Below are 15,457 nucleotides of genomic sequence, written 5' to 3' on the forward strand. Positions count from 1 at the left end.
CAATTTTCCAATCCAAGATAATTCCCACAGATGTCCATAAAAATCCTTTTTGCATTATTAGTCCTACTTTCCATGGTTTGTCTGAAGTTGGTCCAAAGAACTGACAGAAACATTTGAAAAAGATAAATGTTTCAAAATAAGGAAAGACATAGTCAAAGTTAAAACAGCACTCTGATATAGTATAATATGCTAGACACTGCTGAAGTGAAGAGAAAAGGAGATGGCTCAATTAAGTCTGAGATAAAAGAAATGAAATCATTTGCTATGGGCAAGACATTCTTCAAGTCTTCTGAAATTCACCATGGTTTTAGGCTTTTTTGAAAGGAAGAGATCCCATCTATCTGATTTGCCTGTCAATTCAAATGATAATTTTACTTGCTTAAAAAGTGACGTTAGCCAAAAGTGGTGCAGCTGAGACACAAGAATCCTTACACCCATTATTCTCTTTACACCCAAGTGAACTGTTGCTGTTTTCTCTTCATATAAAAGGAAGCTGTGTAAAGTGAAAGTGAAAGTCGCTCAGCTGTGTCTGACTCTTTCTGACCCCATGGGCTATACAGTCCATGGAATTCTCTAGGCCAGAATACTGGAGTGGGTAGCCGTTCCCTTCTCCAGGGGATCTTTCCAACCCAGGAATCAAACTCAGGTCTCCTGCATTGCAGGCGGATTCTTTACCAGCTGAGCCACCAGGGAAGCCCAAGAATACTGGAGTGAGTAGCCTATCCCTTCTCCAGGGGATTTTCCCGACCCAGGAATTGAACTGGGGTTTCCAGCAATGCAGGCAGATTCTTTACCAACTGAGCTACCAGGGAAGCCCATTAGAACATTATTTTCTCTTAAAAAAGGTGACTGTGTATAAACAAATATACCCACCATTATTTTTCTTTGGATTACTTATCTAAATCACATATTCTGTTTTAACTAATTTCCAACTGGATGTGTGATAACTTATTATGTTGTCCCTGCCGTTCTCTAGTTTTTCTTAAGGAAAAAAAAAAAAAAAAAAAGATTTCTCCTGTATGTGATACTTATCTTCAGTGACTTTTTGAAATCATGATCTGGGATAGACGATAGATGGTTTTTTTTTTTGTTGTTCTTTGGTCACTAAGTTTTATCTGACTCTTTGTGACCCTATGGACTGTGGCCCACCAGGCTCCTCTGTCCATTGAATTTCCCAGGCAAGAATAACTGGAGTGGGTTGCCATTTCCTTCTCCAGGGGATCTTCTGGACCCAGGGATCAAACCTGCATCTCTTGTGTTGGCAGGCAGGTTCTTTACCACTGAGCCACCAGGAAAGCTCAGGATGGTATCAATTCTACATAAAAATACTGTGTTTAAGTTCTCTAATATATTAATGGTATATAGTGATGATGCTGATTACTAGCTGGTTTGTGTTGAATGGTGATGAAAGATACTGAAATTAATAGCTATTATTCATTTTTTATTTCTAAGATCTAATTGATATATAATATTTTATTAATTTGAGATGGACAACATGATTCTTTGAAATATGTATATACTGTGAATTGATTACCACAGTAAGTTAACTTTCATCACCATAGTTATAAATCTTAAAAGTTTTCATCACAAGAATAAAAGATTTAATCTCTTAGCAACTTAAAAAAAATTGAAATACAGTTGATTTACAATGTTGTGTTAGTTTCAGGTGTACAGCAAGGGGATTCATATATATATATATATATATTTCTTCTTTCATATTCTTTTCCATTATAGGTAATTACAAGATACTGAATATTCTTCCCTGCGCTTACAGTAAGACCCTGCTGTTTATATATTTTATATATAGTAGTGTGTATCTGTTAATTCCGTACTACTAATTTATTCCCTTTCCCCTTTGATAATTGTTTTCTTTGTCTGTGATTCTATTTGTTCTACAAATAAAGTTAACTTGTATCATTCTTTAGATTCCACATATAAGTGACATCATATGCTATCTGTTTTTCTCTGTCTGATTTACTTTACTTAGTACGATCATCTCTATCCATGCTGCTGCACAACTTTCAAATATACAAATATAGTATCGTTCACTGTAATCCCCATAGCTCATGCAGGACTAATTTATAACTGGAAGTTTGTACTTTTTGACCACTTTTCCTAACCCCCTGCATATGGCAACCACCAATCTGTTCTCTGCACCATTTTACATTTGCACCAAGATATCACCAAGGTGATATCTCATGGTTCTGATTTGCATTTCACTGATGATTAGTGACGTTCACCACCTTTTCGTGTACCTGCTGGCCACTGGTATATCTTCTTTGGTAAAATGTCTAATTGATCTTCTGCCCATTTTTCAGATTGTTGGTTCTATTGAGTTCTTGACAAAATCTCGATATTCTCCTACAAGATATAGGATTTGCAAATATTTTCTCCCATTCTATAGGTTGCATTTTCATTTTCCTGATGGTTTTGTTCACTGTAAATGAGCTTTATATTTGATGTAGTCATTTTATTTTTTTTTCTTGCCTTTATGTTTGGTATCAACTCAAAAAGTCATCAGCAAGATATATCACAGACCTTACCGCCTGTGTTTTCTTCTAGGATTTTCATGGTTTCGGGTCTTTTTTTTTTTTTTTAATCTCATATTTTATTTATTTTTTTAAATTTTATTTTATTTTTAAACTTTACATAATTGTATCAGGTCTTACAGTAAGTTTTTAATCCATTTTGAATTGATTTTCATGTATGGTCCAGTTTCAGTCTTTTGAATGTGGCTGTGCAGTTTTCCCATACTATTTTCTGAAGAGACTCTTCCTATTGTATGTTTTTAGCTCCTTTGTTGTAAATTAATTCCCCATATGTGTGAGGGTTATTTATGGGCCCTCTGATCTGTTCATCTGTATATCTGTCATTATGCCAAAACCACATCATTTTTACTTCTGTGCCTTTGTAATACAGTTTGAAATCAGGCAACATGAGGCCGCCTGCTTTGCTCTTTTATTTTCCTCAAGACTGCTTTGGCTATTTAGGTTCTTTTTTGTGGTTCCATACAAATTTTTGGATTTTTCATTCTCTTTACGTGGAAAATGCCATGAAACTTTGATAGAAATTGCCTTGAATCTGTAGATTGCAATGGGTGGTAAAGACATTTTAACAACAGCTATTCTTTCAATCCATGAGCATGAAGTATCTTTCTATTTATTTATGTTTTATTCAATTTCTTTCATCATTGTCTTACAGCTTTTGGTGTACAGGTTTTTCACTGCCTTAAATTTATTCTGAGGTATTTTATTCTTTTGATGCAATTATAAATGGGATTATTTTATTTCTCTGTCTCATAGTTTGTTATTAACATGTAAAAATGCAACAGATTTTTGTATATTGAGTTTTTATCCTTCAACTTTACTAAATTCATTGAGTTCTAACAGTTACTTGGTAGGGCCTTTCAGGTTTTCTTAAATATATTATGATGTCATTTGCAAATACAGATAAATTTACTACTTTCTTTCTGATTTGTGTGCCTTTGATTCTTTTTCTTGCCTAATTATGCTGGCTAGGACTTTCAGCATTATGTTGAACAAAAGCAGCAAGAGTATGCATTCTTGTCTTCTGATGTTAGTGGAAGCTTTCACCACTGAATATCCTATCTTTCAGCGTCCTATCTTTTTGCCTTTTCACACTGTTCATGGGGTTCTCAAGGCAAGAATACTGGAGTGGTTTGCCATTCCCTTCTCCAGTGGACCACGTTTTGTTAGAACTGTCCACCATGACCTGTCCATCTTGGGTGGCCCTACACGGCATAGCTCATAGTTTCACTGAGTTAGACAAGGCTGTGGTCCATTTTCTGGGCCCCGATGTTAACTGTGGGCTTGTCATACATGGCCTTTATTATGTTGACATGCATGCGCTCTATACCCATTTTGTTGAGAATTTTTATCATGAATGGATGCTGAATTTTGTCAAATGCTTTTTCTTCACCTGTTGGGGTAATCATGTGATTTTTATCTTTCATTAATGTAGTATATCATATTTATTGATTTGTATATATTGAACGGGGCTTCCCAGGTGGCTCAGTGGTAAAAAATCTGCTTGCCGATGCAGGAGATATGGGTTTGATCCCCAGGTCAGGAAGATCCCCTAGAGAAGGAAATGGCAACCCACTCCAGTATTGTTGCCTGGGAAATTCCATGGACAGAGGAGCCTGGTGGGCTATAGTCCATGGGATTGCAGAGAGTCGGATATGACTAAGCGACTAAACATATACACACACACTGAACCATCCTTGCAACACAGGGATAAATCCCCCTTGGTTATGGTGTATGATCCTTTTAATGTACTGTTGAATTTGGTTTGCTAATATTTTCTGGAGAAATTTTGCATCTGTATTCATCAGATACTGGTCTATAGTTTTGTTGTAGTGTCCTTATCTGTCTTTAGTATCAAAGTAATGCTGGCCTTGTAAAATAATTTGGGGGTGTAGTCTCAAATTTTTTTAAGTGTTTGAGAAGGATTGGTATTAATTCTTTGGTAGAAATCACCAGAGAAACCATCTGATTGTGGGCTTTTTTTGGGGGGACTTTTATTTATAGATTCAATCTCCTTTCTCATTGTTGGTCTGTTCAGATTTTGTTTCTTCATGATTCAGTTTTGGTAGGTTGCATGTTTCTAGGTATTTATCGTTTTCTTCTAGATTATCCAATTTGTTTCCATATAATTATTCTTAATAGTTCTGTGATCTTTTGTATTTCTGGTTTAAGTTGTAATATCTCTTCTTACATTTCTGATTTTATATTTGAGTTCTTTTTTTTTCTTAGTTTGTCTAAAGGTTTGTCATTTTCATTTAGCTTTTCAAAAAAGAACTAAAAATAAGCTTTTAGTTTCAATGATATTTTCCATTATCTTTTTCATCTCTATTTCTGTCCTAATCTTTCTTTCCTTCTTTTAACTTTGGATCTTGTTTGTTCTTCTTTTTCTAGTTCCCTGAGGTGTAAAGTCAGGTTTTTTGTTTGAGATTTTTCTTGTTTCTTCTTGCAGGCATTTATTATTATGAACTTCCCTCTCATAACTGCTTTGCTACATCCCATAACTTTTGTATTTGCATTTGTCTCAAGGTATTTTTTATTTCTCTTTTGATTTCTTCATCAATCCATTTGCAGTTTCAGTGGTGTGTTATTAAATATTCACACATTTGTGAATTTTCCAGTTTTCTTCTTGAAATTGGTTTTTGGTTTTTATTACATGATTGTCAAAAAGATGCTGGATATGGTTTCAGTCTTCTTAAATTTATTGAGACTTGTTTTGTGGTCTAAGATATGATGTATCCTAGTGAATGTTGCCGCCTAGAAAATATTCCATGTGCACTTGAGAAGAATGTACTCTGCTGCATTTGGAAGGAATGTTCTCTAACAGCCCATCTGATCTAATGTATAGTCCCATGCTTACTTATTGATTTTCTGCCTGGGTAACCTATCCACTGATATTAAGTGAGGTATGGTTAAATCCCCTACTATTTCTGTACTGGTATCTATTTTTCCCTTCAGGTCTGTTAATATTTGCCTTATATTCACCATGTTGGGTGAAATAAATATTTACAAATGTTATAGGTCTGACTGGACTGACCTCTTTATCATTATGTAATGCCCTTTTTTGTCTCTTATTTTAGTTGTTTCAAAGTCTATTTGATATAAGTAAAGCTATCCCAGGTTTCTTTTGGTTTTTATTTCTGTGAAATATCTTTTCCCATCCCTTTCATCTTTGTGTCTTTACATCTTTTTAAAATATTTTTTTGATGTGGGCCATCTTTAAAGTTTTTATTGAATTTGTCACAATATTGTTTCCATTTTATGTTTTGTTTTTTTTTTGGCTGTGAGGCATGGCGGATCTTAGCTCCCTGACCAGGGGCTGAACCCACACCTCCTGCATTGGAAGGTAAAGTCCTAACCACTGGACTACCAGGGAAGTCCTTTTCTATGTCTTTATATCTGAAGTGAGTTTTTTTTATAGGAAGCCTATAGCAAGGTCTTATTTCCTGCTGTTTCTGTCAGAAAGGGCTTCTGTTAAATTTTATTTAAATTTCAAAGTTACAGAAAAATTCTAAGAATAGTAAAATAGTCTCCTGTGTACCATTTACCTTGATTCACCAAGTGTTAATATGCTGCCATATTTGCTTTGCTTCTTTCTCTAAGGACATAGATTTGTTATTGTTGTTATTACTATTAGTGACCCATTTTCATTCCAATGTAAGGTTCAGGCCCCTTTATTCCTAAGTACTTCATCATTATCTCTTTGAACTCTTATTTTATGGAACCACACTGGCACTATATTATCATCTAGTGTGTAGACTATATTTAAATCTCACCAACTGCCTTTATAATATCCTTTATAACTATAACCAAATACATGTACGTGTAACATATATACTTATATATTTTTTCTCTGATCCAGGTCATGTATTGCATTTCTTTGTCACATGTCTTTTCTTTCTCCTTTTTATTTGGTGGGGGGCGGGGGAGAATAGTTGATTTACAGTGTTGTGCTAACTTTCTGCTGTATGGTAAAATGATTCATATTATACATAGTATCATACATATTATACATATGTATACATAATATACATAATATTATACATATATTCATTCTTTGTAAATATTCTTTCCCACTATGGTTTATCATAGTATACTAGTTATAGTTCTCTGTGCCCTACAGTAGGACTTTGTTTATCCATTCCATATATAAGAGTTTACATCTGCTAACCCTGATCTCCTCTCCCTTGGCAATCACCAGTTTATTCCCTATGTCTGTGAGTCTGTTTCTGTTTCATAGATAGGTTCATTTGTATCATATTTTAGATTCCACATACAAGTGATACCATATGGTATTTGTCTTTCTCTTTCTGACTTACTTCACTTAGTATGATAATCTAGAGTTACATCCACATTGCTGCAAATGACATTATTTTGTTCTTTTTTTAAGGCTGGGTAGTATTCCAATGTATATATGTGCCACATCTTCTTTATTCATTCCTCTGCTGATGGACATTTAGGTCACGTAACTGTCTTGGCTATTATGAATAGTGCTGCTGTGACCATAGGGATGCATGTGTCTCTTTGGATTAGAGTTTTGTCTGGATATATGCCTAGGAGTGGGATTGCTGGGTCATGTGGTCATACTATTTTTAGTTTTCTGAGGAACCTCTATACTGTTTTCCATAGTGCCTTCACCAGCTTACATTCTTGCCAACAACAGTGTAGGCATGTTGCCTTTTCTCCACATCTTCTCTGGCATTTGTTATTTGTAGAGTTTTAATATGGCAATTCTGACCAGTGTGAGGTGATAACTCATGTAGTCTTGATTTGCATTCTTCTGATAATTAGTGATGCTGAGCATCTTTTCATGTGGCTATTGGCCATTTGTAGTTTCTTCTTTGGAGAAATGTCTATTTAGGTCTTCTGCCCACTTTTCAATTGGGTTGTTTATTTATTTTTTTTTTGCTGTTGAGTTGTATGAGCTGTTTGTCTATTTTGGAAATTAGGCCCTTATTGGCTGTATCATTTGCAAATAGTATCTCCCATTCCGTAGGCTGTTTTTTCATTTTGCTTATGGTTTCCTTTGCTGTGCAAAAGTTTTTAAGTTTGATTAGGTTCTATTTCTTTATTTCTATTGCCTTGGGAGACTGTAAGTCTTGCTTTTCAGCCATTTAGCCACTCTTATATTGTGATTGGGGGATTTAGTCCACTTAAAGTAATTTTTGATAGGTATGTACTTCAGTTCAGTTCAGTCACTCAGTCGTGTCCAACTCTTTGCGATCCCATGAATTGCAGCACACTAGGCCTCCCTGTCCATCACCAACTCCCGGAGTTCACTCAGACTCACGTCCATCGAGTCAGTGATGCCATCCAGCCATCTCATCTTCTGTCGTCCCCTTCTCCTCCTGTCCCCAATCCCTCCCAACATCAGAGTCTTTTCCAATGAGTCAACTCTTCGCATGAGGTGGCCAAAGTATTGGAGTTTCAGCTTTAGCATCATTCCCTCCAAAGAAATCCCAGGGCTGATCTCCTTCCGAATGCACTGGTTGGATCTCCTTGCAGTCCAAGGGACCCTCAAGAGTCTTCTCCAACACCACAGTTCAAAAGCATCAATTCTTTGGCGCTCAGCCTTCTTCACAGTCCAACTCTCACATCCATACATGACCACAGGAAAAACCATAGCCTTGACTAGATGGACCTTTGTTGGCCAAGTAATGTCTCTGCTTTTGAATATGCTATCTAGGTTGGTCATAACTTTCCTTCCAAGGAGTAAGCATCTTTTAATTTCATGGCTGCAGTCACTATCTGCAGTGATTTTGGAGCCCCCCAAAATAAAATCTGACACTGTTTCCACTGTTTCCCTATCTATTTCCCATGAAGTGATAGGACCAGATGCCATGATCTTCATTTTCTATATGTACTTACTGCCAGTTAAAAGATTGTTTTCTGTCTTGTGGCTCCTCTTTGCCTTTCTGCTCACTCTCTTTCTCTGTGATTTGATGACTGACTGTAGTGTCATGCTTAGAGTTCTTCCTATCGTTTGTATATAGGTTTCTGCTTTGTGGTTTCCATGAGGTTTAGATGAAACATAACAGTCTATTTTAAGATGATAATAACAAAAGTTCAAATACATTCTAAAGCTCTACATTTTCACTCTCCTCCCTATGTTATGTTTTCGGTGTCACAATTTACATGTTTTGTGTGTCCATTAACAAATTATTTTGGTAACAGTTACTTTTATCACTTTTGTCTTTTAACCTTCCTACTGAATGTACAAGCGATTAGCCATTCTGAATTTAATTATATTCTTACCTTGTGAGACTTATACTTCCATGTTTTCCTGTTACTATTTATGACCCTTTCATTCAAAGAAGTCTCTTGTACATTTCTTCTAAGGCTGGTCTAGTGGTGCTGCTTTCCTTCAGCTTTTGCTTGTCTGGATCATTCTTTCTCTTTCCCTCAATTCTGATGGACAACTTTGCTGGATAGAGTATTCTGCTTGGCAGTTTTTTTTTTAGTACTTTGAATATATCATGAAACTCCCTTCTGGCCTGTCAAGTTTCTGTTGAAAAATCTGCTGATGGATTTATGGGGTTCCCTTGTATGTAAGAAGTTGTTTTTCTCTTGTTGCTTTTAAGACTTTCTCATTGTCTTCAACGTTTGACAGTTTAATTATGATGTGTCTTGGTGTGGGAACTGTCCAGGTTTCCTGACAGTATGTCTCCTTCCTCAGGCTAAGAAAGTTTTGTGCTCCTTTCTCTCTTTTCCTTCTAGGACTCTATGTTAGGAATATTTGTTTTGTCTGCTTGATGGTGTACAATAAGTTCCTTAAGCTATCTTCTCTTTATCTTTAATTTTTTTTATTGAAATATAGTTGACTGACAATGTTGTGTTAGTTTCAGATACAGCAAAGTGATTGAGTTATATATACAAATATTCTTTTTTACATCCATCTCTCCCATTATAGGTTGTTACAGAGTATTGATAAGAGTTCCCTGTTGATCATCTATTTTATATATAGTAGTGTGTATATGTTAATCCCCAACTCCTAATTTATCCCTTCTCTCTAACCATATAGCTACTTAAAAACTTGGTGTATTATGGATGAATTTCACTGCCCTCTTTGAGTTTGCTCATCTTTTATTCCCAATTCGTCTAGTCTGCTGCTGAATGCCTCTATTGTATTTATCAGTTCTGTTACTGTATTCATTGCTTTGTCATTTATATTTTCTGTCTTTGTTGGAACTCTCACTTTGTTTGTGCATTGTTTTCCTGACCTTGATGGGCGTCTCTGTGACCGCTGTTTTGAAATCTTTATTTGGAAAACACTGATCTCAATTTCTTTTAAGGTCATTTTTGAGGTTTTAGCTTGTTTTTTTCTATGGAACGTATTTCTCTTTTCTTTTTCCCTTTGCCTTGTTTGCCTTCTGTTGGTTTCTATGCATTAGCTACAAGCTACCCCTTCCATCTTGAAGGGGTAATCTCAGGTAGGAGATGAGCCTTATTTTTCAGCTCTGCCCAACCTCTTGATCATCTCTGAAACTCTCGGGATTGTCCAAGGAGGCTTTTTTGTTCTTAGTGCCTCTGTAGTTGAGGGTGTGCCCAGACCTGTCAGTGTTCCAACGGGGAGGAGGATTTCAGTCAGCACTTAGATGCAAGATGAGTGGAAGACTGAGCCTCCGGCAACAGCTTTTAAAGTATGTAAACAGACCTCTTTTAGGGAAAGACTGGGAGACGTAAGTTTCTGTATGCTCCCTCTGCACTGAGCTCTGTGAAGATAGCTAGCTATTTAAAAACTGCTGTTTTTTTTTTTTTTTTTCTTTTGGTATGCTACCATTTCACTGAGCTGTGAACATAACCCCCCCACTGACTACCAGAACAGCAGATATGTGCACAAGCTCCTTTACGGGAGATACCAATGACCTGGAGCGAGGCAGGAGTGGTCAGATGGCACTAGCTGGCCTACATCATCTCTGGATAGTATGGAAGTCAGTCCCTGGAGTGTTACATTAGAAGCCTGCCTCTTCAGGCTGAGGCTTTTAAGATATAAACAAATGAGCCTCTTTCATGGAAAGACTGGGTGCATTCTAGCCTGTTGCCTTTATGCTGTGCAGCTGGACAGGGGGAGTGTTAGGCATGGTGAGTCCCCATGAGCCCTGTAAGTACTGTCTCTTTATTCACTCTGGCTTTCTAGACTTTATGGATGCTAAATGTTTGGGGAGCCCATCTCTCAGGTAGAAGGACATATTAAGAGCTGGGACTCAAACCTTTACTACTCAGAGAGAAGCTAATAGTTGTGATTTCCTTCCTGGCTGTGTGTCACCATAACTGGGATGGGGTTCACAGCAAGACTGTGGCTCAGACACTCCTATGTTGTTTTAAATTAGTTTCTATTGGAGTAGAGTTGCGTTACAATGTTCTTAACTTCAGGTATACAGAAAAGTGAATCAGTTATACATCCATCAACTCTTTTTTAGATTCTTTTCCCACATAGGTCATTCCAGAGTACTGGGTAGAATTCCCTGTGCTATACAGTAAGTCCTTATGATCTGTTTTATATACAGTAGTGTATATATGTCAGTCCCAATCTCCCAACTCCCCTGGTAACCGTTAGTTTTGTTTTCTACATCTCCTAGTGCTGGATGTGGGCTTTTTTGTTTGTCCATTGTTTATGTACAGGACTCACTCAGCTATTTCCTAAATGTCTTTGAGAGGGAACTACTCAGTGTGTAGTTGTTGTAGATTCCGTGTTTGTGTGCAAGGAGGGAAGTTCAGGATCTTATGTTGTCATCTTGATCCAGAAACTCCAGTGAAACTTCCTCAGTGTGTAAATCATTCTGTATCTATATAATGGTGTACTGCGCTTGACTTTAAAAATATTCATTCAAGAAGCATTTCACTGAATGCTTGTTGCATAAAAGGTGATCAATTGGCAAAGAAAATGAGCAAGACTTAGTCTTTGCTTTTAAGGAGGTTAAGTACTTAACTAGGGAGAAAAAAATGAGTTGTACAGGAAGGTGGATTTTGAATATCATGGTAAGGAATAAAGTGGAAGGAAAGAGAGAAAGAAGGAAGAATTTAGTACCTTGCTTATGATGACGGTATCATGTTGTTCAGTCGTGTCCAACTCTTTGCGACCCAATGGACTGTAGCCCACCAGGCTCCTCTGTCCATGGGCTTCTCTAGGCAAGAATACTGGAGTGGCATGCCATTTCCTCCTCCAGGGGAACTTCCCTACCCAGGGACTGAGCCCATGTCTCCTGCATTGGCAGGCGGGATTCTTTACCACTGAGCCACCAGGGAAGCCCATGGGTGTGTGTGTGTGTGCATATATATACATATATGCACGTGCACACACACACACGCTCAAACTTATCAAGATGTATACATTAAAAATACATCTTTCCCTGCACTCCCCAAAGCTTATTAACCCCTTAACTGTCTCCCAGGGTGTGTGGGGAGTATGTGTGTGCATCTGTTTGTGTGTGTATGCATGTTCTTGCACATGAGAGATGCCTGGGATGTCTCTGCTACATGTACATAGGGCCATTGGATCTTTATTTTTGATTAATTTGTTCTGATTTTTTGGTTTGTTTTTTAAGGGACTGTAATGAACAAATGTCAGGACACCCAATGCCAAATAAAGATATTGTATTAAAAAAAATACATCTTTATCATTTATACCTGAATGAAGCTAAAAAAGGCAGGTAGGTAAAGGAAGAAAATGCGGAAAACTGGTACCTCTATACAGTTTAGAAAGTGGGAGAGATGTTCTGGAGGCTGATCATGATTTCAGAGTGTGTTCTATTTTTATCTGGTTTTATCCATAACATACTCACGAGAGAGGTCTACCTGGCAATCTTGAGAAAAAGCCTTGAAGTAATGTGCTGAGGACACAGCATCACCTATGTGATAATCTGGCATAAGATACTTAGCCTGAATCCAGCTGGGAGTAAACAAGCAGGCAAATCCCCAATGAGAAACATCCTACACAACAATTGGCCTGACCTCTTCTGAAATGCCAGTGTCCTGCAACATCTGAAGAGGCTGGGCGAGTGTTCTAGATTAGAGGAAACTCAAGAGACATGACAACTAGATGCCAAGGGTGACCTTTCATTGGCTTCTAAATGAAAAAGATAAAAAGCTATTAATAGAAAGGATATTATTGGCAGAATGTGGGATATCTGAATCTAAATTATATATTAGATAATAGTGGCATATCAGTGTTAATTTCCTGAGTGTGACTATGTAAGAAAAGATTTTTCACCTTGGAGGATACATGTTAAAATGTTTAGGGGTGAAATGTTACTATGTATGAAATATAGTCATTCAATGAGTAAAACTATACATGCACAGAAAACAGGAATATATATAGTATATACACACATACACACAGACACAAAGATGTCAACATAAATAAATACAGCAAATTGGCAAAACGTTGACTAAATTGCAATTCTGCCCTAAGTTTGAAGTTGTTCTAAGCAGTAAAGGAACCTTTTAACATTGTTTAAACAAAATACAAAACGTTCTTTAAAAAGAATGACTGGGTACAAGTTAAGGAGTCAGAGATAAGTTGTTGGGAAGACAGACTTCGTCCACTTCTATTTGTCTTATTTGAAAACATAATGTGAACTTCATAGCACACCATCCCATTAAAAAAAAATGTACAGAATGCCCACATGGTACACAGAGACTTACATTTGCTAAGTATGTCATGGTTTGAGGAAACACTCCAACTCATTAGATAGATCACCTAGTATGACTTCACCTGTACTTCTCTTTACAGAGTCCTGGGGTTATATATTGGCATTCTACCAGAGTATGGTTCAGCAAATCCCAGCCTTATCACACCTTGGAGCTTCAAAGCATGAGGATACACACTGCATTTATTTTAACACATGTGCATCTTTCAAGAAGAGGGTCTTTCCCTGCCCCTTCTTTACAGTGAGGACTCAATGGACATGAATTTGAGAAAATTCAGGGAGACAGTGAAGGACAGGGGAGCCTGGTGTGCTGCAGTCCATGTGTTCACAAAGAGTTGACACGACTTAGCAAATGAACAACAACAGTGGGGGGGGGGATCACCTCTCATTCAGTCTCTTCAGAGAACAAACTCACTAACAATAGAGCTTATCCATTGACACTGGCAAGTTATCTCTTAGCCTAACTCAGCCACTGGCAAATGCACTGCTGTCCTTGTATTTGGGTCTGCCATGATTCTCCGAGCTCCACAAATCATCAGGCCCACAGCCTGAGGTGTACTTTAATTTGGGTGCTTTCATAGGCATGCTGCCTCAGGGCTCATGGTGACAGGTCTAAATAATTAATACTTCTAAGCACCCAGGGGTTTGTATCTCACCTCTCAAATATGTGACTTAGCTTCTCAGGCTGGGCTTACTTCAAAAAAGGAGAAAATCCTGCAGTAGGAAATAATAAGACATACTAAAACTCCATTGTTTTGGGAATGTAAGGACTTTAAAAAGGCATATGTTTTCAGATGCTGAGCTATTGCTTACATTCCCAACAGTCAATTAGCTCGATTCAGATCTCAGATGGAAGCAAGAGCAGCCGATGCCCTAAATCACTGAGGTGTGGCAAAGCTGAGAAAACAACTTCAAACATCTCCTCTTCCTTCACAAAAGAAATGAAAGCTGGCTTTTATTTATGGAGTTAGCTGCTTCACTTTTTGGTCTTAACGTTCCTTCTCAGTCTGGAGAATATGACTTGATGTGTCTACACCTTCCAACACTACTCCCCCATCAACTAAATGGAGGTCCTCCCCAAGGCCCTGAAACCAAGCACCTTTGTTATATTTCTCCTCTCACACCTTTCAGCTCCCCATTCTGTGAGGTTCACTCTCAAATCCAGACTGCCCTTTTACCACCTCCTCAAAGACAGTGTCTCCACCTTCAAAAGGATCACCATCTTCTTCCAACCAAGTCCTCTCCCCTCCTTTCCTTACATTTTCTAGTAAGTCCCCTGGTCTTGGGTACTCTATTTTCAAATAAGTCACAGTCATCTCCTCCTATCCCATCCCAGACATCTCTTAAGCATCCTCAGAAGTCCCATAACTTGGCCTCTGTGACTGCCTTCTCACTTGTCTTTCAAACTATAGAAGTTTTACCCTGGGACAGATAAAGCTGCCAGAGTGCATCTTTGTAGCTATCTCTTACCTGCTAAATGATGCTCAGTGGCTCTGTGACACCGACCAAACACCTCTGCCCAGTATTCACATCACTGTGTTGTGAGCCTCACCTTCCTCTGCAGCCTTACTTTCCCCCACTCCTGCTGGGATCCTATCTTTCTAATGTCTGGAACCCTGGCTCTTTCCTGCCCTTGGCCTTCATCTCTCCATCTTCAACAAATGCTCAGTTCCTCCTCTGTCCTTCAAAACCCTTCACAGATATCAATTCATCAAAAATCCTTCTCAGATCTCCTAAATGACTGAAACTTTAATACCACAAGGCCCTACTCTAGTAACTGAACAGCCAGACCTTAGAGGGTAAGGGGACTGTGTCTTTCATCTCTGTACCCCCAAGGCATTCATGACAACCTCTGGTCCATAGCTGATATTAAATAATTGAGCAGACAATTTAAAAGTTGCTGCAAATAGTTCATCATTTCCAGACCTTAAGAGATGACAAAATCGAGGAGTAGCTAAGACGGACACTTACCCATGGATTCTGAAGTTTGACTGCCAACCACCCGGAGCAGCATAGGCTGGCTGCTGTCTGACCTCTGAAGAGAGGTAGAAGGAGAGGACACCGTTGTGCCATTCACCTTGGCCTCGGCCTGGGGCTAAGGCATCCAAAGAAAATAGAATTATTTTTCATAATAAACACTCAAACAAATACATAAATATAAACCCATTATAGACACTCAAGACTCTGAAATTATGATTTTTCCTACTTAGAAATCTCCCACAAACAGTTAAGTTTGGGAAATTTCACAGTTGATAAGGTCCATGG

General features: G+C 37.9%; 1 protein-coding gene across 23 annotated transcripts in view; it reads right to left on the reverse strand.

The window, feature by feature from the left end:
- Positions 1 to 15,457, reverse strand: part of DMD (dystrophin) — a 2,667,987-nt gene that overhangs the window by 25,584 nt on the left and 2,626,946 nt on the right. For all 23 annotated transcript variants that reach the window (XM_086387503.1, XM_086387509.1, XM_086387510.1 and 20 more), the window contains one exon: positions 15,164 to 15,287. In XM_086387503.1, the coding sequence (XP_086243629.1) occupies positions 15,164 to 15,287 (124 nt within the window). The remainder of the gene's footprint in view (positions 1 to 15,163; positions 15,288 to 15,457) is intronic.

This window comes from Bos grunniens, chromosome X (assembly GCF_055505025.1).
Source record: "Bos grunniens cultivar Pamir isolate PY7600 chromosome X, Bosgru_T2T1.0, whole genome shotgun sequence".
In the NCBI taxonomy this organism is placed as follows: domain Eukaryota; kingdom Metazoa; phylum Chordata; class Mammalia; order Artiodactyla; family Bovidae; genus Bos; species Bos grunniens.